The sequence below is a fragment of the Centrocercus urophasianus genome, unplaced genomic scaffold (genome assembly GCF_019232065.1).
Source record: "Centrocercus urophasianus isolate 14NV4802_14NV808 unplaced genomic scaffold, USGS_Curo_1.0 seq_29, whole genome shotgun sequence".
Lineage (NCBI taxonomy): Eukaryota > Metazoa > Chordata > Aves > Galliformes > Phasianidae > Centrocercus > Centrocercus urophasianus.
In genome coordinates, this window is record NW_024884855.1 from 5,796,833 (window position 1) to 5,822,502 (window position 25,670).

The 25,670-nt window shown below is 41.1% G+C and overlaps 1 protein-coding gene across 3 annotated transcripts; it reads left to right on the forward strand.

The window, feature by feature from the left end:
* Positions 1 to 168: 168 nt before the first annotated feature.
* Positions 169 to 25,247, forward strand: ABCC6 (ATP binding cassette subfamily C member 6). 3 transcript variants are annotated; one of them, XM_042827865.1, is made up of 31 exons: positions 169 to 268; positions 897 to 1,073; positions 1,431 to 1,556; positions 2,174 to 2,311; positions 3,090 to 3,215; positions 3,759 to 3,820; positions 4,627 to 4,758; positions 5,501 to 5,710; positions 6,566 to 6,743; positions 7,146 to 7,307; positions 8,908 to 9,000; positions 9,539 to 9,742; positions 10,360 to 10,506; positions 11,344 to 11,443; positions 11,710 to 11,779; positions 12,417 to 12,543; positions 13,011 to 13,187; positions 13,616 to 13,783; positions 14,944 to 15,127; positions 15,568 to 15,631; positions 16,299 to 16,419; positions 17,502 to 17,709; positions 18,254 to 18,564; positions 19,291 to 19,490; positions 20,149 to 20,275; positions 20,811 to 20,912; positions 21,631 to 21,777; positions 22,303 to 22,461; positions 22,690 to 22,856; positions 23,285 to 23,479; positions 23,810 to 25,247. In XM_042827865.1, the coding sequence occupies exons 1-31, from the start codon at positions 227 to 229 to the stop codon at positions 23,916 to 23,918; spliced, it is 4,533 nt and encodes a 1,510-aa protein (XP_042683799.1). In that variant the 5' UTR covers positions 169 to 226; the 3' UTR covers positions 23,919 to 25,247. The 3 variants fall into 3 exon arrangements, with proteins under 3 accessions (XP_042683799.1, XP_042683797.1, XP_042683798.1); XM_042827863.1 differs by having other exon boundaries at positions 190 to 268; positions 11,344 to 11,431; XM_042827864.1 differs by lacking the exon at positions 20,811 to 20,912 and having other exon boundaries at positions 190 to 268.
* The last annotated feature ends 423 nt before the right edge of the window (positions 25,248 to 25,670 follow it).

Here is a 25,670-nt window from a genome sequence, read left to right on the forward strand (position 1 = left end):
GAGCGCCGAGCCGGAAAATCCCGGCCGCAGCCCCTCGGGCCCGAGCCGCACCTCCGCCTCCCTCCCCCGCGGCCGGCGCCGTCCCCTTTGCCCTCCTGCAGCGCCCGGCCGGACTTTGCTCGCCCCTCGCTTCTGGCGGCGCGGGGCCGTCCGCCGTGTTCCGCTCGAGGACGCGGCTTTCCCGCCCGCGCTGAGGCACCCCGTGGCGCCGGGGTGGACGGGCACCATGGCGGCGGGCCGGCTGTGCGGCTCCTCGACCGGGCTGTGGGTGAGTGCGAGCCCCGCCGGCGGCCCGGGGCAGCGCCGGCTCCAGCTGAAGCGCAGGCTCGTTTCGCTGAAAGCGACAACGGCTATCCGACTCAACCGCCCAGCCTTCTCTGCCAGAATTGCTGCCGGCCGAGCTTTCCCCACGGGCTGCTCAAGCTTTGGCATCGGACTGATCGTCCCCGGTCAGAGAAGTTGTTAAAGACAGCTGGGGAAATGCAGTTGTGATGCAGTTTATGCTCCAGGATACTTCTCCTTATCTCTATTGCACCGGGTTTCTCTACTGACCATTCCCAAGCGCTAATAATCTTTTTGATTCCAAAATTGTTATTTCTCATTCTACATTCCACTTAAATTTCCTCTTTCTCTCTCTTTCCTCCTTAGTTCTGATAGATGATTCATTTTCTCTGGTGCTTTTCAAACTCTTTTTTCCTCTTTCCATTTCCATTCCCTGCAGAATGCTGCTGCGTTGTCTCCAGCAGCTCTCTGTTGCCAAATGCTCTTCACGTTTGAAAATCCACATCAAGTTTCTTTAACATCATCTCAGTTGAACTATGAGCAATTTGCATTGGCTGGTGAAATTCTGCATACATTAGCATTACTGTTTCACTTCTCTGTTGGTTCTGTGACAGGACTGGAACCAGACGTTGTACACCAACAGCCCAAGATTTACCTGGTGCTTCGAGAACACAGTCCTTGCTTGGATCCCCTGTGCCTACCTGTGGATCTGTTTTCCTTTCTACTACTTGTACCTTCGACGCAAAAACAAAGGCTATATCAGGATGTCCCACATCTTCAAAATCAAAATGGTAAAAGTGGAGGATGGGATTTGATCCTAACACTATTGCGATTTTGATGCACAGTTTAATTTTTATAAATCATTAACTCTTTTCTGATGATCCATCTCTGTGCTTGTATTGACATTTATTCACTCAGGTAAAAGTCACATCAGTACAAATCAAGTAAATCTTCAGGAATAACTATTGTGAGATCTTTTCTCCTGTAGCTCCATGTAGTTTCCTGCTACTTTCCATAATGCTCTGTCTCAAACCTGCTCTGTTACTTCTTCAGTCTTCTAGCCCAGCCTTCTTGGAGCAGCCAGTTCAGTAGGCTGGCCCAGCATCTTTTTACTTCATTCCAATATGTTTTTGCTGTCTCTGCCCCAGGTCCTTGGATTCCTCTTGGTAATACTGTGTTTTTCTAATGTCTTCTTTGTACTGTGGGAAATAAGCCAAGGAATCCCTCGGACTCCAGCATTCTTCATTAGCCCGGCAGTGTTGGGGATCACAACGGTAATTCTTCTTTTGCCCTGTGTGTGGCCCAGCTTAGCCTTCTGGGGGCACTTCTGGTATTTCCCATGTTTTTGAGTGTCTCTGAGCACAAAGATAGCTGATGGGGAATATAACACCGGAGCTTTGCTCTTTGAGTTTCTGCTCTATGAAGCAGTAGGGGACAAGAGTTGAGGCAGCTACATTATATAGCTCTGTGAGATGCGTATACCTCACAAGAGCCAAAGCAGCAATATTTAGAAGGAGCTTTTATAACAGGACAAGATCCAGTTTCCCATAACCACAGTATGTTAGTTAGTATGGTTGGATCTTAATGAGTGAAATGGGATTTCTTTTTGACTAAATGCCTCCCCTTCAGTTACGGCACCTTCACAGCCTAGAGCCTTCCAGCCTGTTTTGGCCCAGTTGTGGTTTTATTACTTGCTCTTTCAGTAGTGACATTCTGCAGCGCAAACTGCTCGTAATACATTCAGTTTTAGCCTTACAATAGTTCAGCTCTAAGTACCTTGAAATGTTTGGGCAAGAAACTGATTTTGCTTTATTGTGTCCATTAACTTGATAGTAATGTTTGGCATTTCACTACCAGCTATTTACCTGGAGGTATTTCTGCTTCCTCACAGATCCTTGCCATGTTCCTCACCCAAGCAGAAAGAATGATGGGCATCCAGTCTTCAGGCATCATGTTGATTTACTGGCTGCTCACATTCTTGTCTGCACTTGTGATGTTTAGTTCCAAAATCCAACATGGCCTGGAAAGAGTAAGTGAAATCATGTATCTTTAACCTAAAAGGGTATGAAGGCTCTGAACAATATGGTTCTTTTTGCCTCATTGATAGTGAGGAGAAGAACTGAATTCCTTTCTTAATGTCTGTGCTAAGAAAAATGATTAATGAGTCTGATCTCTACTCATGTTATCCCTTGCAATACAGAGAGAGCATGGTTTTCTGAGTGTTCATCAGATTTCACATATGAAAAAAAAAAGCAAATTAACGTAAACACCAAATGTAGCCTTATGCTTAGGCTCCAGGCCTCTTCCACAATTAACAATTCACCAATTCTTGCTCTGAAAAAAATATTCAGACTTCTACCTTGTTGGGTGTTTTTGTTTTTGTCTTTCTTGGTCACAAAATCAATTAGTGAGCCCTTTATGGAGCCCCATACATCCTACTTAATAAACCCCAGCAGCTGTTTCATTCTGTCAGTGACTTATCCCACTATGTGAGCACAATCTATGTGAGCACAGTGTCAAAGAACTTCAAGTTCTCTGAACAATTATGCAGTGTAGACGTTAAGTATGTTGTGAAGTGTCATGATAAAGCATTACTGTAAATGATAAATGAATCCATTATTCAGTAGTTTCTGCTGTTCCAGTTCTAGGAATTACCTATTTCAATAGTTACACAACTGTAATTTAAATAAATGTAAGTACAAAAAATAAAACCAAGCATCAAACAAAAACTCAGCCTATGGCTTGCAGAGTATGAAGAAGCCATCTTTCCCCATTGATTTCATTCTCAGCAGTATTCTGTTTCTTAGGGGTTCTTGGAAGACTTTTTCCACCATGTTGCCACTTACCTTTATGCTAGCCTGGTGCTTGGTGAACTGGTGTTATTCTGCTTAGTGGATCACCCTCCTTTCTTCACTAAAGCTGTCAACAGTTCTGTAAGTACAATGTAGCTTTTCATAATGCTTTGCTTCGTTGCTCAAGCAAGTTTAAACTCCTGGGGATACACAGGAACATGATTATCTGAGAGGTGCAAAATACATCATTCTGCATAAAGGCCAATGGTATTAAAAGGTAACCAGCAGAACTGGGGATAACATCTCCATCTTTTGTGTGTTTTGAAAAACTAGTGACCTATCCACACTCTTGCTTCTTTTCATTGAAATCAGCATATAGGGCTTATTTTGCTTCTGCCTGGTCTTCAGTAAACCAGTACATTCCTCAATCTGGTGGTACATGTATGGCAGAACTAAGTGCTTCAGAAAGTGAATATCGTTGGATATGAAGGATGGTATTCTGAGACATTATTTGAAGTCTAATTCTCCAAAGTCCCATAGATCCCTCACAATACATTGCCAGAGGCAAGGAGTGGGGGCTGGGTAGCCTTTTGTTTGTTTTTCTTGGAAAAGTGCAGGAGGGATATCATATGACACGTTCCCTTTTCTCCATATAAATATCATCCATGTTTTTCTTCCCATCAGAATCAATGTCCAGAAGCCAGCAGCTCTTTTCTGTCCAAAATCACATACTGGTGGTTCTCTGGGTAAGAAAACACAGAAGAGACAAGGGTTTGCTATAATATCATGGAAAAAATAAAAAAGAAAAAAAGAAAAAAACAAAACCAGCATAAGAGAGGGTGTAGATGAGAAGCAGTTGAAGCATCTCTGCTCTGCTCCCAGGTTAACTTATGTAGTGAGGTTTTAAATTCCTTCTCTGAGGACTTGAGGTATTCTCTCAAGATCTAATTGTAAAATGTAGCTTATTTTTCACAAAATAGTTTAAAACACAAATTTGTGATTCCAGATAATTCCTCACTGCTAGCTACCTGCCCAGGACCTTTTCATCTTCAAATAGACATCAGCAGTCTCAAGAGATTGCTGTACACCAGCCACAGCCCTGCCTACCAGACCTTCTTGTAACAAATGCTGGGCAGAGAGAAAATACTGAAAGATGATTTTGCCTCAGCCTTCTGCTTAGCAGTCAGAAGTAAAATGATTACATACCTTGGACCTTATGTCAGCAATGGTAATGCCTCCTCTGTTTCACTTAGCCACAGATTAAGTTAAAATGAATTTTGTCCCCCTCTGCCCAAGACCCAGCTGTCACTATCAACTAAACTTAGAATTAGGGCTTACTTGCAAATAATAATTATACTGACAGAAGATAGCATAGGGGTTTGAAGCAAAACAGCTGTTCCTAAATATTCATATGTATTCAGGGAAAGGATATTCCTAAGTAGTATTTACAGAATTCACTGTGTAGCACTGAATTAAGGCCCATCTGTTTTGAAAATATTACATGCGCAACAAATACTTTTGTGCTTACTTATTGGCTGTCTGTGTTTTCCAGGCTTGTCTGGAAAGGCTGTCGGCAGTCTTTGGGGGTGGATGACCTGTGGTCAGTGAGGAAAGAGGACTCCTCTGAAGAAATTGTTGCCTGGGCTGAGAGGGAGTGGAAGAAGTATAACAACAGAACGAAGCAGTGAGTACTTAATCTAGAGTGTGTCATGGATGCAGCTGGCAGTTTCTCTCTCCTTTAGATGCTACAAACAAATAGGCCTGCAGGGACTGGTATGCCATCTCTGAACACACTTGAAGCTCCTCCATTCCCCACAGAGGGACAGACATCAAAATCATAGCATTGTTTTAGTTGAAAGGGACCTTTAAAGGTAATTTATTCAAATTCCCCTGGAACAAAAAGGGACATCTCCAGTTAGATCAGGTTGCACAGAGCCCAGTCCAGCCTGAACTTGAACATCTCCAGGTACGAAACATTCACCACGGTATCCAGACAGCTTCAGTACATATTCAGGCTCTCAGTGTGAGTTTTGCTGGTGCTTCCAACACAGATGGAAGCATCCTGTCCATCTAGACAAAGGAAGATTTGAAAGATTCAATCCTACTGAATTATCTGGCTATTAAACAAGAAGAAAAATATAGTTACTCAGATTTTATGTTGACTGTCTGTTAGAAAAACGTGGGAGTCTCCTCTGTTCAGTGTGTAAACAGTGAGAGTATTTTTGTGCAACACCTAAGTGATGAAATATGCTGAACAACAACTCTTAATTCCTAGAAGCTTGGTTCTGATGAGAGGGATCATTTTTTGACCTGCATTTATACTGGACAGGGCACAGGATCCAGCCTGAGCTATTTCATGATTTTTTGAAAACACAAGATGCATTTTTTTCAGTTACAGTTAGCTTTTCCACTGTTTCTTTCTTTAGAAAAATTGAGTCTGCTACTTTTAAAAAGAGTCAGAATGAAACTGACATTGGAGAAGCTGAAGAGACAGAGGTTCTACTGCAGTCAGAGCACAGTCAGAGTGGGCCATTGCTGCAAGCATTTTGGAGCATGTTTGGAATCTATTTCCTGCTCAGCACCCTCTGCTTAGTTATATGTGATGTCTTCTTGTTCTCCATCCCAAAGATACTGAGGTATGTGCCTATTTGGAATTTATTTCCCAAAGAAACACCACATGTATCATAAGACTGCTGCATGCATGAGCTCACCCAGAGAAATATATGTCAGCACTCACAGAAGTAGATAAACAGACTTTTAGCTTCTGCAATCTCCGATTGCTGTTGAAAGGAGCAGGATTACCATTCATTCTAAGCCCACAGTCACCTCTGTCACTTTCTACAGCTGTGTACATTTCTTTACCGCTATGTGGAAAGGACCAGTTGCCCTAAGCTTTGTGGCAACTTTGCAAGAACCAGAGTAAGCATTATTTGGTGGTTCTGTGTACTGCATGCATTGCACAGGCTGTCAGCAATTTGCACTAGACTCCTGGCTCTATGTTCCTTTACTAATCATAAAGCATACAGCTGAGCATCCTACACATCTTCAGTAGCATCTTTAGTTAGTGGATCGTTACACTTTGTGGATTATGTTGGTACAACACAAACCTGCACTGCAGTTTGTTTTCAAAGGCAAAAACACTTCTCAGTCATTAGAAGCAGCTGTGGAAATGTGGAAATCAGTGACTTCCTCAGATCCTCACTTCTTATTTGCATATTTCTGACAAATTCACAGAATTCAGGTGCCATCTTTCACATTAAAAATCACATCTCAGAAGATGCTGAGATAGATCAGAGATTACTTCAAAACCAAGAGTGTCAAATGTCAAAAACGAGATACTGCAGACACAGGAAACCTAGCAGTTTTCCCATCTCTTCTACTATTTTACTGACAAAGGTCAGCTAGAGAATACAGAAAAATCGCTGGAATTTCATTTCCGACACTGCATCAGTTCTACACAGATTAAACAATATTGTGCTCCTGTCTTGCAGCCTTTTCCTTGAGTTCATTGAAGATCAAGAGGCCCCTAGCTGGCATGGTTATTTCTATGCCTTCATTCTGGTTCTTTTAGCTTGCCTCCAGACTCTATTTGAACAACGATATATGTACATGTGTCTCGTTCTGGGTCTGAGATTGAAAACTGCAGTAACGGGGCTTGTATACAGGAAGGTGAGTCTGTGAGCTTCCTTTTCAACTTCATTTTTTTTCTAGCCTAACATTAGTTATGGTGACGTTGTTACATTGTTCTCAACAATATGAGGGAATATGCTATTAGAGATCTACGTCTAGCATGTAATTCTGTGCTATATTCATCTCTGAATAGTGTGTGAGGTATTTTACTGTTTGTCTTTCAGATCTTACCTCTGAAGAGAAAGACAAGAAAAGGAAAGATAGTTGGGAAAGGGAGTAAATTTTTCATTCTCAAGTGAAGTCACATATTTCAGGCATCAGCACATTTTCACTACCTACGATTTGATCTTTTTTTTTTTTTCTCCATAAGGAAAAGGAAGTTCTTGATTTTTGGATCAAAGCTGTTGTGTTGATTTATACTTCCTTCTCTACCCTGTTTAGATCCTAATCATGTCAAATGCATCAAGGAAAGCAGTAACAGTAGGTGAAATTGTTAATCTGGTATCCGTTGATGTCCAAAAGCTAATGGATCTCATTATCTATTTTAATGGAACCTGGCTTGCTCCTATTCGGATTATCATCTGCTTTGTCTTCTTGTGGCAGGTAAAATATGATGACAGTACATAGCAATCAATTTCCGTTCTGGGTATCAAAGGAAAAAGGACTTTTCAAAATTCATCTTAGAGTTTTGCTGGTCTGAACAACCTGAAATTGCCATGGTTTTTTTAGCTGTGTAGCATGGAAAATTCACTTCTATTGTCAGAAGTTATTTTTATTAGTATAGAGTCTTTTCCTGATCCTTGACTATCTTCTTACCTGTATATTCAGTATCCAGTCTCTTTTAGGGAAAAAAGTGTGATTATAATTGTTCTGAGCTGACTGATAAACTTCTACCTGCAATTTTCCTTTGCCTGCTCTCGTTCCAGTCAAAATGTAGTGGCCTACTGCAGGCTCTAGGTCCAGTCGCAGCTCTTCTGCACAGTAACAGAACGTAAAGAAAAATGGTTGTAGTAACAACTTGATCTGCTTCATCCTGAAGGTTTGTTACCATAAGATCAGCAAAAGAAACAGAGGCAAAGTTATATGATATTCAAAAGGAGTACTGGATATACTGAATTGCATAGATATCAAGGAGTTCTGCAAGGACAGAGCAAAACCCAAATGAGAATCAACGATGCTAATCTGAAAGATCCCTTTATCCCCTAATGCAATGTATGGCATTTTCTCAGTAGGATAAGGTTGTATTTCTTTGCCTGTTCTTGACAGCATGCAAAGTGGAAGTATGAGCACAGCAGAGACAATTTCTAAGAGCTTTCCAGAGGCCTTTGAGACCTTCCTCCACTAGGCAGGATGGACTAGTGCCAGGTGCCTGCGGTGTGCCATGACCCTGGAAAGTAAATTGGTAGCTGTGGTATGAACAGTTCAAAGTCCATCAGCCCTTTCTATTGATGTTGCCCAGCTGAATGTACTTGTGTGTACTGAGTTACATGAGAGTTTTCAGTGGCAACTTGCAGATTGTTTTAAGTTTTTCTAACTTTTAAAAATTAACACTTTATTTGCTAGTTTATAAACCATTTGTGTAAGGAATACATTTGTCTGCTTGTATATCAGCACTCACATTTCTAGCAAATGCTTTCTGCAGAGATGTGACTAAACCACAAGAAACAAACTCCCTGTTTTGGTGTGGAAGTTAAGAACTCAAGAGCTCTCCAAGAGTATGTGGCACTGTACTTGATGGCTGCCATTTCATCTCACTAATTGATGTAAATTCAGGCAAACTTGGTTATTTATGTTGCAAGAATAGCTTGTTTTCTAAACAAAATCTGTTTTTGTTTGGTGTCACTTCCATATGCCAGCCACAAGATGTCCTCCTTGATAAATCCAAGAGCAGGTGGGAAGCAAATGACTTGAACCACCAAGCCTGCTTCTGGATCTCTCTCAGCACTAATCTAGTTCCTAAAAGGAAAGCAAATAAATTCAGCAGAGTACGATGACAGGAGTTACCCTGCTTGGAGAATGAGCAACCCACAGTGTTTACACAGCTCAACTCCCAAGAAAGGCAAAGGCTGGACTAGAGAAAAACCTTAGACTTCAGGGATGCTAATCATAGGTTTCAAAGAAGGAATGTGAGCAAGAGGGAGCAGAAGACTGTCATGTATAGTAAAACCAAAAGTTCTTCCACTTTCCTTTTTTCTCCTGGCAGCTCCTTGGGCCATCAGCCTTGGCTTCAATTGCTGTATTCCTTTTTCTTTTGCCTCTGAATTTTATGATCACCAAGAAGAGGAGTCATTTCCAGGTACATTTTGCTTCATAAAAATGAAGTTTTTTACTAACATGAATTATGCTAGGATAAGTTAAAGGCTGCCATGCTCTCCTGAGGAAGGATTACATGTAACCCAACACTACAGAAAAAAAATTGAAGGCTGATGGTTATAATAGGCAAGTTGCTAAGTTTTGTATTGGTGTGTATCACTATCATTTGGCTTTAAGTGATGGGTTAATATATATTATTCACGATGACTACGACTCTCTGAACCTAGGAGAATTCAAAGCCTACAAAGTTACTTGAGGTTTAGAGTAAGCTCGTCTGCCTTCTTTTACTTTGTGTTTGCTGAAATTTTCTGCTTTTGTATTTACTGCCAGTAAAAACTATGCTCTAAAAAAGAAAAGCAAAATGTCTCCCAGTCTCAAAGATTTACAAGCAAAGAGTATACACAGCTGAACTGCAGGGAAATTTATTCAGAGCTCATAGGCAGGATTAAAGTGGTTTTTCAGAATAATTGCTCAGTTATATATTCAACCTATTAAATGACAAACTCAAACATTTATTACAGGAGGCCCAGATGAAGCATAAAGACGAGAGGGCCAAACTTACCAATGCCATTCTTAGTGACATTAAAGTAATCAAGCTCCATGGTTGGGAAAAAACCTTCATGGAAAAAGTGCATGCTATCCGGGAGCAAGAACTTCAGGCTCTAAAAAGATCTCAGATTCTCTTTTCAGCATCTCTAGCTTCTTTCCATTCATCAACTTTCCTGGTAAGTGGTTCATCCTCCTACACAAAACATGCACTGTTACTTCCACTTCTCTTCGTGGTACTGTCTGGACAGATTCTTCCTGTTGGACAGCTAAAGATAGTATCTGTGTGGAGCAGCTGGTGGTCTCACAGGAGGAGCTGAGCCCCAGTGAATCAGCCACACATACTTTTACTGTCCTAACAGTTTTGTTAACACTTTACCTTGTCTCATAATGTGCTCCAAGCAGATGAAGTCTGCTTTGTAAAAACCACCAGGAGACCTCCAGCTACACAGAGTTCAGAACACAGTCAGTAACAGCACAAGCCACTTTTGCTGTACTGTTGCAGGTCAGCCATATATGCTTTTAATGAAAGATGGCCACGTTTTCATCTTACTGCAATTGCAGCACCAAACCTTCCTTAAAGCAGACCAAACATCAAATGATCAGACTTGGTTTATCACCAACATGCAAGACCACACCTGTGATATTTGCAGAACAGCAGTGTAATGTATGTGAATGATAACCTAGATTTAACCAAGTGAATTCCAGAGTATTTAGAAAGGGATCTGCCAACTATGAATCATTCTCTTTTCCTTGTCTGAAGCAAATGGTTTGGTTTTGCTTTGCTCTCTTCCAGATTGCATTTGTCATGTTTGCTGTCTATACCCTGGTGGATAACACACACGTCCTGGATGCTCAGAAGGCCTTTGTATCTTTAACACTGATCAACATTCTCAACACCGCGCACTCATTCCTGCCATTCTCCATAAATGCTGCTGTCCAGGTTAATTGCAGGCTATGTTTCTTTTTCTTTGGCCATGATTGTTTTTTTACGTATCACCATTAAAAGGTAAAGATGGGAATGTCTTTATGGCTTTGAGACTCAGGTCAGCTATTTAATTTCTATTTTGAAATAGTGAAGTGCAAGGACTTGCAGCTAGAAGTATTTTTTAAGTACTGTTTTTCAGAAAGACTCCATATGACAAAATAGTCCCCAGGAGTAGTTCTTAAATCTTTCAGGGCCTTATAAGCATCATGTTGTGCAAGGCAGGATTCTAATGTTTTTTCCATTGGGCAGTATCTGTGCTTCACTGCCCCTGGAAGCATTGTTAGTCTTATATCACAAGCAGCAGTAGACATGAGATGGGCTTCTAGTTCTGCTATTAATCACAAGAGACCAGAGCAGTGGGGCAAAAATCTCCATGGTAAACCAGGGAAACCTTGCTAGGCCAGGCCAGAGATAAAAGCAAGTCATTTTTCAGTGAGAATTGGGAAATTGCTCTTCTCTTTTGCACCACAAGAAGGCTGTTCTGACTCTTCATACAGAGGAGCAATTGCTAAAAAAAATGCAAGATGAATTTGGAGGAAAAAGCACCAATATTCAAAGATGTGAACAGAAGAAAAAAACACATGGAAGAACAACCCTTTCTGATGAGCTAAATGAAAGTAAAGGCAATTAACTTAGGGAAGAGTTGCATTTGATGCATTTGTCCATCTATGCCTACAGCATCTGCAACGCAGCACCCAGTCAACAGTCTTCAGTGGGTTTTCAGGTTAAGTCTTTTAGTTGTAGTTCCCTTTCTATTCTAAATCTTAGTGTGTGTGTGCTTCTTCATTTCAGGCCAAAATTTCTTTAAAACGCTTAGCAGCTTTTCTGAATCTGGAAGAACTGAATCCTGAAAGCTCAAACAGAAACACTTCTGACTGTGGTGAGCTTTTGTGTTAGTATTGTTGTTTTACAAGAGGAATAGTTCATTGTTCAGCTTCTACTATGATGTCTGCCATAGTCGAGAGAGAAAATTATTTGCCCCTCACCATCATTTTGTTTCTGAGGCCTAGTAATTTCTAACAATGAAATTTAGTCTGGTAATCAGCCCCTTCTTTTGATACTTAAGGTTGATTTTATGTAAGTACATAGTAAAACATAGGGATGTTTTCTGTAGTTACTTTTGAATTTACAAATATTGTATTTCTCCTCCTATTTTAGTACAGGCAAGTATCATTGTAAGAAATGGAACTTTCTGCTGGAGCAAAGACACTTCTCCCTGTCTTAGAAGGTACAGTCTTAAGCTTAGTCTGCTCAGTTCCATAGCTCAGAGTGGGAGCTGAAAGAATGTTCAGAGCCCAGAGTGAAAGTAGTGTAGAATACGTAGAGGTTCTGCTTCATATTTCACATTGAATCCCAACAATTAAGTCAGATAAAATGGATTCTTTCTTCTATTCCTGTTCTAATAGGAGTACAGAAACGGGAAGGTTTCGGTATCTAGATATTGCCTCAATACATAGAGACTGTACTTACCCAATTATTCACTGAAATGTGGAATTAGATTAAGAAGTGGAATTGGTGCTTATTTCAAAAGGTGCTGCAGTTTTAGAGAAGAAATACTATCCAGTACGTTGGGCTAGTCTGTATGCAGAGTGGGATTCTGTGTCTTCAATCTTGGTTTGAAATCTAAACGCAGATATGGACAGAGACTTTCTGGCTGAACATGCCTCTGAAGGGATGAATCCAGTGCTACGGAAAAATGTTAGCATAACTCAAAGAGTAACCTTGTGAAATTATACGAAATTAGAAGCATGCATTTTTTTATTGTTGCACCACAACAGCAATAATTTTGCTCATTTTCTTTTAGAAAGTGAATTTAAAAGGTGGTCAGAGTGATTGGGGAGGGGGGGGGTCTCTTCTCTCTATAGGATAGATCTTACTGTACCACAAGGCTCCTTGCTTGCTGTAGTTGGCCAAGTGGGTGCTGGAAAGTCCTCCTTGCTGTCAGCGTTACTCGGTGACCTGGAAAAGATGGATGGCTGTGTGACTATGAAGGTAAATTTTTCCTTGAGCATTTGCTTTTAATTAGGCTATATTCAAGAACAGTGAGGCATAAACTAAGGCATCACGTACTTGATGAAAACTCACTGCTGAATGTTAACAAAGGCTATAGCATAGCAGCCTACATTTAATCACTGAGGAGCACTTAAGACCCCTCTAATGAGCCTGACTCTTAGGACTAGCAACAGGACTTTGGAGATCCAGTTCCATTTCCCACGCTGACAGTGAGCTCTAGTGGCACTGTGGTTAGTCACGTCACTTACACTTGTTTCTTCCTCTGTAACAGAGCAGGGTGAGGACCCCTTTATTTTGCAAAGCACTCTGAGGCCTCTCAATAGTGATGGTCATTGCGTATTTCCATAAAGCTAACTGGGAAGTTGTTTCTTCAAAGATAGATTCACACAGTGCCGAGTTGTACTTACAAAAAAGAGATTGATAACATTCTATTTCTGTTTTTGTAGGGCACAGCAGCTTATGTCCCCCAGCAAGCTTGGATACAGAATGCTTCAGTGGAAGATAATATTCTCTTTGGGAAGGAGATGGATGAAACGTGGTTTAACAGAGTGGTTGATGCTTGTGCACTGCAACCTGATTTGGAGAGCTTCCCTGCAGGGCAGAAGAGTGAAATAGGCGAGAAGGTACTGGGCCAGTTTTATGGAAAAGTTACCAAAACATGAGTAAATTCAACTTTGGATGTCCTGCTTAAACACCAAGGAAGGAATTAAATTTGCAAGGGCAAGTACTCAGGAATTTCTGAAAAGTTGGGCTATAATTTAAAGGGGTCTCAAGCCCACCTCTTAATAGTTAACTAGAGATATGAGAGATGCATCAGACGTAGTAAACAAATCCAGGTCATTTATGGGTCCTCTTTTGCAGGAGAGTGGAGTTTCTCAAGAGAAGACGCCCCTGCTTCAGCATCTCAGGAGCCCAATTTGGTGGGAGGGAGGAAGAGGAAAGAAAGAGACCATCATTTAATAATAAGCAACTCATAAAACCTCATAAAGGAGTCACGAGTTGACAATTATGCCAAAGCACACTAATAAACAGTATCAATGCATTTTTACAGGGAATAAATATATCTGGAGGACAGAAACAAAGAATAAGCCTCGCTCGTGCTGTGTACCAAAGGTCTTCCATTTACCTACTAGATGACCCCCTCTCTGCCGTTGATGCCCACGTTGGACAGCACATTTTTGAACATGTTCTTGGACCCAATGGTTTACTGAAGGACAAGGTTTGTTATAAATCCTGAACAGTAAAAGACATCACAATGTTTCCAGTCATAAAGACCTCACAAACGTTTCCAGTCATGTGAGTTACTTTATCAAAGGTTCCCTTTTATTTATTTATTTTTGTTAGCAGCAAAACTAGTTAGTGGCATGGGTAACCAATATGCTGCATAGATTGCAGAGAAGTCTTGCAGTGAATTTTAGCTAGGAGGAGGAAGACTGAAAGGTTAGGTTCTTCAGAAAGGCTGCCTTTATCTTCACTCAAACCACATGCCTAGTTCCAGCCTTACTTCCACAGCAAAGCTGTTGTTCTAAGGTCTTCTGTCAGTATTAGATTTTTCCTGCTTTGGGATTTATTTCTAGTATAGTTTGGAAAAAGTGTCTATTCTATTCACTTTATCATAATCCCTCATCCAATCATTTGTGATGGCAGCACCTTTCTAGTTCTCATCACCCAACTGTTCATTACTTAAATTTCAGTCTTAAGATCCATCTTAAACCTCCTCTCTTCTTTGCATTTGGTTGCATTCGTATACCTTAGTATTTCTCTGCTGTCAGACAATACAGATGATAAATGTGGATACATAAGAAGGGATGACAGGGCACCTCTGTTTTTTTTTTCTCCATCTTATAATTTGACACTGTTGTTTTGTTCAGTCTGAAAAAGTTCTCAGACAAATTCTTTTCTGGCATACTGGCATCAATGACAGTGAACGTGACAGACTCTCCCGTTACCATCATACTCCTTAGGAGCTTCAGCCTGAGTAGAATCAACAACATTGGACTGGTCAGTGAACCCTTCAGAGGGTCCTCCTACATGGTGCTGATCTGAAAAGTTAGGCATCAGTTCCGATCTTTGCTTTTTTATGCCATGCATGACACAGAGCAAGCTGGTTCACCTCTCCACTCACGATTTTCCGCTTAGTTGTTTGTTTGTTTGTTTTTCCCCATGATTTTCTCCTTAGTTTTCCACTTACAAAGCCATGCTGCAAAGCTAAACTTTGACAAAGAGACACTCAGAAGTGACAGGAACAAAAAGCAAAAATATTCTCACATAAGTGAAAGTTACAGCTCTGAGGATGTCTTCTTAGAAGACAGTTAATTGCAACAACTCACGTAAACAGGGGAACACCAGAACAATTGTAACTGTTCCCTCTTCATTCAGACTCGTGTTCTTGTGACTCACATGATCAGCATTTTGCACCAAGTGGACAACATTGTTGTGTTGGTGGATGGAATGATCGCAGAAATTGGTTCCTACCAAGAACTTTCACAGAGAAATGGAGCTTTTGCAGAGTTTCTTCAGTCACACAGTACTGCAGAAGAGAAGGCATGCTCTGGTTTTCCAGGTAATGCAAGTTAATTGGAATTGTTTTTCCCAGACATACCATTCTTGTTTCCTTAATGTTATACTTAATGAACTGGGGGTCTTGCTGCTAGGAAGACAGAAGAGAGAACAGAACTGGAAAAGCCAGTCTTAAGTTTTGTTCTGTGAAGGACATTCTGAGCAGGAATTCCATCACAGTAAGCTGTCGCTTTTAGTGGGAAAAATGCCAGTCAAATGAGCCGAGTCATCACCTCAAAACTGGTTTTTGAATTTCTTTCTTAGCAAAGAACAATCACGCACTTAACATAATTACCCACTTTACAAGCAATTCTTCAAGCCTCACTTTGATATTTCTATCCTTATGAACAATTCTCTGTCATCTTTTCTTTTACCAGTTTCTCAAAGACTGTAACAGGATAAAGTAGTATTAAAAAGCACTTAAATAGTGCGTTTATTTTATAGCTACAGGGGACATGGGAGATACCATCACCTCTAGAAACAATCTGTCAGAGGACAAGCTCTTTAGGTAAGCTTAAAGCTGTCTCAAATACCAAAGAACTTGCTCTGGAAGTCCACACAAACATACAAGAGTTTCTTAACGAGTATGAAAATGGTTTGGGATTGGTCTTCACTAATAACAGCAAACTGGCAAAACTAAAGAACAAATAAGGAACAACTTCTGAATATGGCTGTTTGCAAACATTTTTTCCATATTTCACTTGAAGCTAGAATCTGTCCTGGAGCTCATATTAGGCATGGAGATCCTCTGCGCTCTCTTCCCAGTAGGGCTGTAAGGTCTGGCTTGTTTCAGACCAGCTACAGCCAGTGAACACTCGAGCTTCTGCCTGTTAATAGCTACATTTAACAGAGCTCAGTGCTTGTGATACATATGGACAATTTCTGAGGTCACTCTGGAGGACCCCAAAAACAACAGCCTTTGAAAAAAGAATGACTACAAAGGAGATGAATAAGGATGAGTAAACTTCTCCAACGTTCACATCCCATTTGACTCTGGGAAAAGTGCACTGCCACTGTAAGAAATATTAAAAATGCACTCTAGGGAGGAAGAGCAGTTCAACTTTGTTCTCTACAAATAAACACATATGGTAGTAAAATTTCCTGGATATAAATGCCTTCCAAAAGGCTCACTGCCTTAGCAAAAAATTGAAAGGATTTTTGTTTTCTTTATAAAGTGACAATTCAGTCAAACCTCCTGCTATTGGAAGGAAGACCATTCCTGTAAGTCAAGACTGTACTACTGCTGAAGTCACTGAAGGAAGATTAACCAGGGGAGAGAAAACTCAGCAAGGCAGGGTAAGCACAGCACTTTTCCTCTATGGGTGAAGGGAAGTATTGCAGCTTTGTCACTGACCCACTCATGGCAGGTGGGTCAGTTCTCTTCCGAAGTTCAGGTCCAGGAATGTCATCTGAGCTGTATAAATCTGCCCTATAATTGAGACAAAGTCATTTCAGCATTATTTTATATAACACCTTCTGTGCAAACTGTATCTCCCCACTTACCCCAATCTAAGCACCTTTTTAAAAATAAAAGTAGTAACATGTACATTGCAGAAAACACATGGGAATGAGAAAAGAAAAAGTAATTTATGATCCCTGAGGATCCTGATGATGATCCTGATTTGAAAATTGACCTGAAGGGAGGATATAACAGACGCAGTCAGGGTGAATTGGTGTAAAGGACAGAGTACAAGGGACTTTTGAGCTTGTGTCTGCCTGCAGACTCTTGAGGCTGGTGAGAAGGGGTGTTCTCATCTTGCCTGTGAGGGACATTTCAAAATGCCAAGGCAAAGAGGGTACTGTATAAGAAAAGCAGCAGATGTGGGACTCCAGCTAGGAGGAGTCAGTCACGGATAGGATGTGTACTCAGAACACACTGTAGTTGTAAAATGTGAGAAAAAGAATAACTGAAACTACACACTGCTACTGTTAGAGATGAGGAAGATGTCAGACATCTGAAAAAGGAGCTGCACTGAGCACAGTGTTAAGCAGATTGGGATCTCCTCACCTCTGCCACTCAGCAGTTAGTCCTGTGGGCAGTCAGTAGGGTACATACCAGCTCTCACTGAAACCTACAACAAACATAAATCTCTGCCCAGCATAGGGAAAGTCTCATCTTCATTCCAGCAGTAACACCAGCGTAACACAATTCATCAGTTGCCTACAATTACTGGTTAACACCACAGATTTAAGTATGACTTCATTATTCATCCTCCTGGAAAATAAAATAATTTTTTGCTATGGTTCAAAACATATAATTGAGTAGATATGCCCTAATAATTATTCCTTGCCTCAGAGCTGTTTTTCCTCTTTAACAAGCTTAAGCCTTCCAACTTTTTCTTTTTTTTTTTTTCCCCCTCCTTATTGGTTCACTCTAGGTTAAAGCTTCAGTTTATGCAGCCTACCTGAGGACAATAGGCTTACCACTGTGTGCCTCCATCATTTTGTTGTTCACATGTCAGCAAGGTCTATCATTTTTTCGTGGTTATTGGCTCAGCATGTGGACAGAAGACCCTGTACACAATGGTACACAGCAGTACACAGAGCTAAGAGTTGGAGTCTTTGGTGCACTAGGAGTCATTCAAGGTTCGTTTAACTTCTTACCCAGTTGTTTCCATCTCCATTTCCCATATTCAAGATGTTTTTCTCACAATACAAACAAGTGCATACCCACGAGCTTTTCATCTCCTGGGTTCTTGGCACCAGCCCAAAAAGTTTGGCATGGGACCTACAACTATGGGCTCTGATACACAAAGAGGACTTTTAAGGGATCTAAACAATATTTCCAGTGTTACTGCCTGAAAACCCACCTCGTAGTATGCTAAATGTGTTCTGTGTCTTTTAGCAGACCACGATAAAGTGTCTTCACCTCCTAATGGAAATGTACGACCTGGACCCTAAGCAAAAAAAAAAAAAAAAAAAAAAAAAAAGACAAAAATCAGCTACATTTTTCTATCAAATACCCTTGTATCTAACATCAGATCCTGAGGTTTGGCTTAATTATTACCAGATAGCCAGTTCCTTTCACTAATATAGCATTCACACTAAATGAAAGTCATGATGTCACAAAAGGGATCTCAAAGGTAACTTTGTTCAGATCCAGTAATAATAACTATTTTTTAAATTGCAGCTGTTGTCAGATTTGTGTCCACAGCAGCAATCTTTCTAGGCGGCGTGTTAGCTTCACACAAGCTGTTTGTGCAGTTGCTGAGGAATGTTGCTAGATCCCCAGCAGTCTTCTTTGAAGAGACACCCATTGGAAACTTGCTGAACCGCTTCTCCAAAGAGATGGACGCCATTGATTCTATCATCCCTGACAAGCTGAAGTCCTTACTGGGATTCTTGTTCAACTTGCTTGAGATCTACCTTGTGATCATAGTGGCTACACCAAAGGCAGCTATGGCCATAGTGCCCTTGACTGCTTTTTACGCTGTATTCCAGGTAGGAGCTCATAGTATACATAAAGAAGAAAATAGCATAGCCACATCTCTGTGGAGAGCCTGCTCCCACTTCTTAGGGGCAGAGACATGCAGAAACTAGTTTCATAATCTCCTATTGCATCTGAACAAGAATAACACCAGCTCTTCCCACATCACCTCAACTTTCCAAAGCACGAGGTCTCTGGAATGAAGACTTCTAAGTTTCTGTTGTCCAAATCAAATCTGCCCTGGGGCTACATTCCTCATCTCCATTAGCGTACATGAAATGATATTAAGACCAAAGGCATTTTTCCTTTCCTTCAGCATTCTTGTGCTGCTTTTAATTCAGCCATGTACACCAAGCAGTTCCCGTATTGAGCTCAATGCTCTGCCAGGTAAGACTAAATAGAAGGAAGGGATGTAAAAGTGCAAGTATGCCTCCATTCTCAGTCAAAGGGCTGGTCTACAGTAGAAAGCAAGAATAAGTTTAGAGGCTCTGTGAGTTACAGCGCCTTTGCCTTCCTGCATTACCCAACTGTGGGGTTATTCTTAATGACAACAGGACATAACACAGGCAGAAACACCACCTCACCTTTTAAGGGCATCTCCTGCCTGCCCATTAGGTTTTATAACAGTAGGATAGTATGTACTCTTGCACTTGCTGAGTCCTTTCCAAATTTTCTATAGATCATCTCAACAGAGATGTTAACCATCTAGTCACTTCTCTTTCCATTTCCCTTTGTACCAGCATTTCTATGTCATCACCTCCTGCCAGCTGAGACGCATGGAGGCTGCCAGCAGATCACCAATCTACTCCCATATTTCAGAAACCTTCCAGGGGAGTAGCGTGATCCGTGCTTACAAGGACCAGGAGAGGTTTATTTTGAAAAGCAACTGCCTAGTGGATGAGAATCTGAGAATATGCTTCCCTGGAGCTGTTGCTGACAGGTACAAATCTTCAGAGTAGAAGAAATTACAGTTTACTGCCACGGCCCTTGTGAGTGGAGAGGGCTGCTCTTGGGGCAGGGGTGGAGGCACACAGAAGATGAGACATTGATGCAGCGATCTGAGGGTAAGACAGTCTCTTATATTTATCACTCATAATACACCCCTCTCTGGCAATGTGCTCCTCATACAACCAGTGTGCTCCCTCTCTGTTGTATGACTGGGGACACGTGCTCACACGTGGCTGGAGGTACCATTCAACGTCCTAAACGCAAGAAGCTAAAGTAATTACTGGCCTATCTGGGTACATACATGACAGTGCATAGGACATGTAGTATATGCAGAATCCATGAACCACCTGTCATGAGCAGGTGAGAAGTAGCAGAGTAAGAAAGGTTAGATCAATTAATAGAATAAGTTGTGCTAGCTGTTCATCCAGCTGCCCTTGGATAAAATCCTAACAGAGACCACAGGCCAACCAGTTTGGAGAGATTGGAGTCACTCATGAGCTACAGGGCAGATGATAACAGCAACCACGGCATGGTAAGGTCTTTGTTGTACGCTGCGAAACAATTGTGGAGCTGCTGGGGATACAAACAAGATACTGTGGGGTAAAAAGTAGCAGGGCACCCAACAACAGCTCTGTAATCTTCTCTTGCAGGTGGCTTGCAACAAACCTAGAGCTCCTAGGCAATGGCATTGTATTGTTTGCAGCACTATTTGCAGCAACTGGCAGAACACATCTTAGTCCAGGAACTGCAGGCTTCTCCATTTCATATGCTCTTCAGGTAATAGTAATACCATGCTTACGTGGCACCAAAAATCAAATTTTAATTTCTGCCATTTCTCTCTCTAAAAAGTCTTTCTGTAATTTTCTAAATACCTTCTCAAACCTTGCTGTCATTGCTGACCCAGACCAACCGGAGCACGCAGCCCTTGTGATACAAGGGACCATAAAACATATGCAGCAGCTGTCTTTTTCCCCCTGCATCTGACCTCACACTTAAGGCACAGTATGCTCCAAGCACCTGAAGCATGTTCTTATTTGCTTGTAGACTAGCTACAGAACAACCTATGGGACAGTCACACTACCTTTTAAATAGCCAAACAGTAGCATTTCAGAAGGAGCTGGTGAAGCTCTTTAACAAAGCCTTCTACCCACAGAGACTTGTCAAAGTTTATTTTTTAGCCTCTGAAGGGATAATTTCTCACATAATTAGCTGATGAGGATGTCTTTGTACCTACTAAACAACATAACGGGTACCTGTGAGCACACATCAAAGTTCTTTCATCTGCCTTAGTGTTTCTGCTCCTTTCTGCTAGATAACTGGTGTTCTGAACTGGATGGTGCGCTCTTGGACAGAAATTGAAAACAACATTGTTTCTGTGGAGAGAGTGAGCGAATACTCCAGGACTCCTAAGGAGGTAGCCAGCCAGTTGTTATCTTGTGCTAGCCAGGTCAACATCACTGCCAATCAAATTAGCAATTGTACTGTTCCCCATTTTTGCTCTTCTGAAAGATGCTGTATTCCCTTTAAGACACTGCAGCCTTTTTAATCCAACTGACGTGGTCGTTTTATAACCTCAGATCACTGTATTTCCTTACAACACTTAAGCATTAGATTTGTCATTAAAATAGCTTCAGCTGTTAACAGTCCTGGAATGAATGAGCCATGTTTTTTGCCCATATCTGGAGTATGTATTTACTGTGCAAGTTCAGATGCAGTTCTGATAACTGATGGCTACTAGATAGCCTTTTAGCCACTAAGAATCTCCAGTGCAATCGTTTTTGCTCTATAATCATTATTTCTCCATATGCTGACCTGATATCAGACAAAATGAGACTTCTTTTATAGCCTTGTGTATAGAGACACAAACCTTTTCATTGAAACACTTAAATATCAGAATTCTGATATGCAAATGTTTATCCCCATTTTCAGTTAAGGTGACTGGGATCTCTGCACAAAGTAAAAGGCCACATTTGCAATATGAAAGTTAAAGACCTTTTTCTCTTCTGGAAACAGTAAATTGATCAGGAAGAATACAGCATACACATCTTCATAAGATTCCTATTTCAGTAAGGCTAATTCACTTTGTTATTTGAATCAGCTTTATACACTGCTCATGTTTTTCATCTGTCTAGGCACCCTGGACTCTAAATGACAAACTTCAAGGTCAAGTTTGGCTTACTGAAGGAAGAATTGAATTTAGAAACTATAGTTTACGATACAGGCCAAATTTGGAGTTAGCTCTGAAGCACATCAACCTAACCATCAATGGAAAAGAGAAGGTAAGTAAGAGCTTCCAGAAGAGCTGAAGTGTGAACAGTGCTTTGCAGTGATTAGATCTGGACAGATGCAGTCCCTGCTCTGCATCAGTACCTTGTAAGCATGAGAACTGGTGAGGTATGAGCCTTTCCTGTCAATCACACTGTATATCCCTTCTAGTAAAAAGGAGTGTTTCTGGGATTGCTCCATGCACTGTACATTTCTTGAGTGAAATTTCATTTCACAGAGGATTAGCAGAGTTACAGCAAAGAAACTTCACTTTCAAAGAAATTTCTACATCAAGGCCCTGTTCTACGTGGTAAGCCTTCTAGTTGATAGTTTCCATTAGAGGCCTTTAAGGTTGGCTTTCATACAAAACACTCACAAATCTGAAATGATTTAAGAATGTCTTAACAGCCCTACAAAACTGATCTGTGCAAGAGCATCCATTTCAAAAGCCATACACCAGCCAAGCACAACTAACAACAGACAGGTCTTTCCAACTGTGAAAAATGATAAACACTGAAGATTTATATTGCCCTTCACAGATTGGCATAACTGGAAGAACAGGAGCTGGAAAGTCTACTCTTGCTGCAGGATTGCTGCGATTAGTGGAAGCTGCAGAAGGAGCAATTCTAATTGATGGACAAAACATTGCTCAGCTAGGTCTCCACGACCTTAGAATGAAGATAACTGTCATCCCCCAGGTATTATACTAATTTACAGAATTTTTCAGCAGAGCTATAAATCTTCACACATAGAAGGGATTTAGAAAGAGTCTGTGAGAAGGAAAACCTTCTGAAATTTCTGTTGGAAAGAACCTCTAGACCATTCCAGTCTCCCATCCCACATAAAATCAGCCACAGACTTAGCTCAGAAAACTGAAGTGCCCTTTAATATCATTCATTTCAGCAGTTGTCTGTCTCTGTGTTCAGGATCCAGTTTTGTTTTCTGGCACTCTAAGAATGAATCTTGACCCATTAAACCAATACACTGATGCAGACATCTGGACAGCTCTGGAACTGACTCAGCTCAAGAATTTTGTTGCAGATTTGCCAGAGCAGTTGGAATATGAGTGCACTGACCAAGGGGAAAACCTAAGGTACCTTATCTTCAGAAAGACAGTGGTGGGGCTGTACCAGCCTGTGGGCTAGGAGGACATGCAACTAGCAGGACAAGGAGTCTAATTTATAATAAGTAAATAAATAAGGGGGGATGGGGCAATACGCATACAGCAAATTATTGCATGACTGGCATAACTGATAGCATTAAATAACTGAGAGTGGAGAACCTCTGAATCACTGCAACCTGTGTTTGTGCAGTGCTTTATGTGCTGAAATACCTGCAGGTCTTCTGAGTGCCACAGTAATACCCAGCTTTCGTTTTCTTAGCTTCATGTTTCATGCTGTTACCTGCAGTGCCACCAGCCTCAATCACCCTCTCATTATTGATTTCAAATTAATCATGTCCTCTGACCCCAAGAAAAAATGACTGCTGCTTTTAATTTACCATCTCTCTTCTTACTTGCAGCACTGGTCAGAAGCAGCTGGTTTGCCTGGCCAGAGCACTTCTTCAGAAAGCCAAAGTCCTCATTCTAGATGAGGCCACAGCAGCAATAGATACAGAAACTGATCTTCAGATTCAGTCTGCTCTGAGAACTCAATTCAAAGAGAGCACAGTGTTAACAATAGCTCACCGGATAAACACCATCATGGACTGTGACAGGTAATGTTTTCAGCTGCTTTCCTAAGGAGGAAGGAAAATTCAGGCAGCCTGTATGAACTACACAATATTCGAGAGAACAATTCCATTTCTGTCCTTTCCTTGCTTAACCCTCAAAGCTTTGCTATAGATCTTAGGAGCTATCTTACATCAACAAGGCAACAGTAGGTTAACTAAAAGATTGTTTATGCCTATACGATGCATTTCAAGCCCTATCATACCCTTTTTTTCCACATAGTGCTACAGTTTATTTCAGAAACAAGTACTTATACCTCAATTTCTTGCAGTTGCTGGTATCCTCCCAACTTTATACTTCCGTTTTATTGTTCACAGGATTTTAGTCTTGGAAGATGGTCAGATAGCTGAATTTGATACTCCGAAACAATTAATAGCTCAGAAGGGACTATTCTACAAGCTAATGGAAGAATCGGGTCTTGCTTGACTGACTGATGGAGTACACCATCACGCCTCCACTATCATAAGTTACTGATCTGCTAATTGAGTTATCATCTTGGTTTTATTCTAAAATGCCTGACATTCAACTACACCTTGTTTGAACTACAACTGCAGTGAGTAGATGAAAAGGGAAGACCTGAGATACACGTTATTTCCTTAGGAAACTGAGCCATTCTGTTTTTATTATGATTCCAGATATCAAAACCTCACTCTTACCTTGAAAATAAGTGTCAGAATCTTCAACTTAAACACCTTACTGCTTTTATGGTATGAAAACTAACCAAAGAACCACAGCATTTCCCAATTACACTATAAATTGAGCCTGAATACACTGACATACTTAAGGACTACACAGGTTATTTTTAAAAGCCAAGATTTCATGGAGAGTAAGATTTGAATTGATAGCAAGCAAACTATGTTTACATTTTATCCAAAGCTCCAGGCAGAACAAATTGAGCCTTTTGCCAAAGTCTTAAGAACTGATCACCTAAGCACTGTTCTTACACAAATGTGGTGGACTCCCCAGCAGCAACTGGATGAAGTCATCCAAAGTGCAAAAACTCAGGGGAATAGGGAAGAAAAAGTAGGAGGCCACTAAGCATGACAGCACACAGCTGCCTCTGTGCTGCCTGTTGTCACAGCCAGTGATCAGATCCATTCCATCTCCCTCATCTGCTTTGGATGGGATCTGACTGAATCATGCTGTGTGGAAGGCTGACAACTCGCCTGAAGGAAAGCCAACTTAAAGTAGTAACTGAGCTGTTAGGGGGCAGCAGAACATCATTCATCGTATTTGAAGTCCCAGTCACAGCACAGTGCATCCAAACTCGGACACCAGTATTTCCAAATTGAATTTCGTCATGATGAATTTCTGTGTCAGTGTCCTGCAGTGTGACAGTCTGGCAGATGGGCAAACGTTCATGTTTTACGTGGTTCATTCCTGGCTTTCTCCTGGAGTGCAAGCTTACCTCCTGTGCGTACCACCCTGGCACCACATCTCTCAGGTATTACTTTAACAAACCAAAATGGCTGCCTGAAGAAAAGCCTTCCTGGGCTTCCCACAGCACCGAGCTGCTGTCAGAGCTGCCCCCAAGTCTTTCTTCAGGGACTGCAACAGGACAACATGGTGAGAAAATCACACTGTGAAATACTGCTGTTTACTATCACCTTCATGAACGCATTTCATTTGCCAGAAAGCTGCAATAAAGACAGAAGCAGATATTAAAATGGCTCAGGTCACAAGTAAGGATGGAGAGTGAGAAAAGTCAAATGCCTGCTGCCTTACTGCTATTAAAATACTAGCAAAAAAAAAAAAGTTGTTCATTTCTTTTTTCCTACTTTCTCCAAACCAATATTTGTGGTTAAATAGAGTATCACAAGAGCAGAGCCAAAATGACTCAAACACCAGATAAGTAATGAGAACCCTAGAGATTTATCAGTGGATCTCAAAGCAAAAACATTTAAAGCTCTAAGTGGGATGTAAGAATGTAAGGTAGGTGTTTTGTTCAACTGGGGTCAAGGCGAAGTTGAACCACTGGTGTTCTGGGCAGTTCTGAAGGAGACATCTTAACATACTATAATATGTGTGGTGATGGTAGAAACATTTTTTAAATGCTTGCTTTCCAATGCTAAGTTGGTAATGAAGAAAGAAGGCAACAGAAGGAGAAAATAATCAAAACATACTTTGATAATCTTTGAGCAGGTGCTGTTTAGCTATCAGCAGAAAGCAAAAATACCA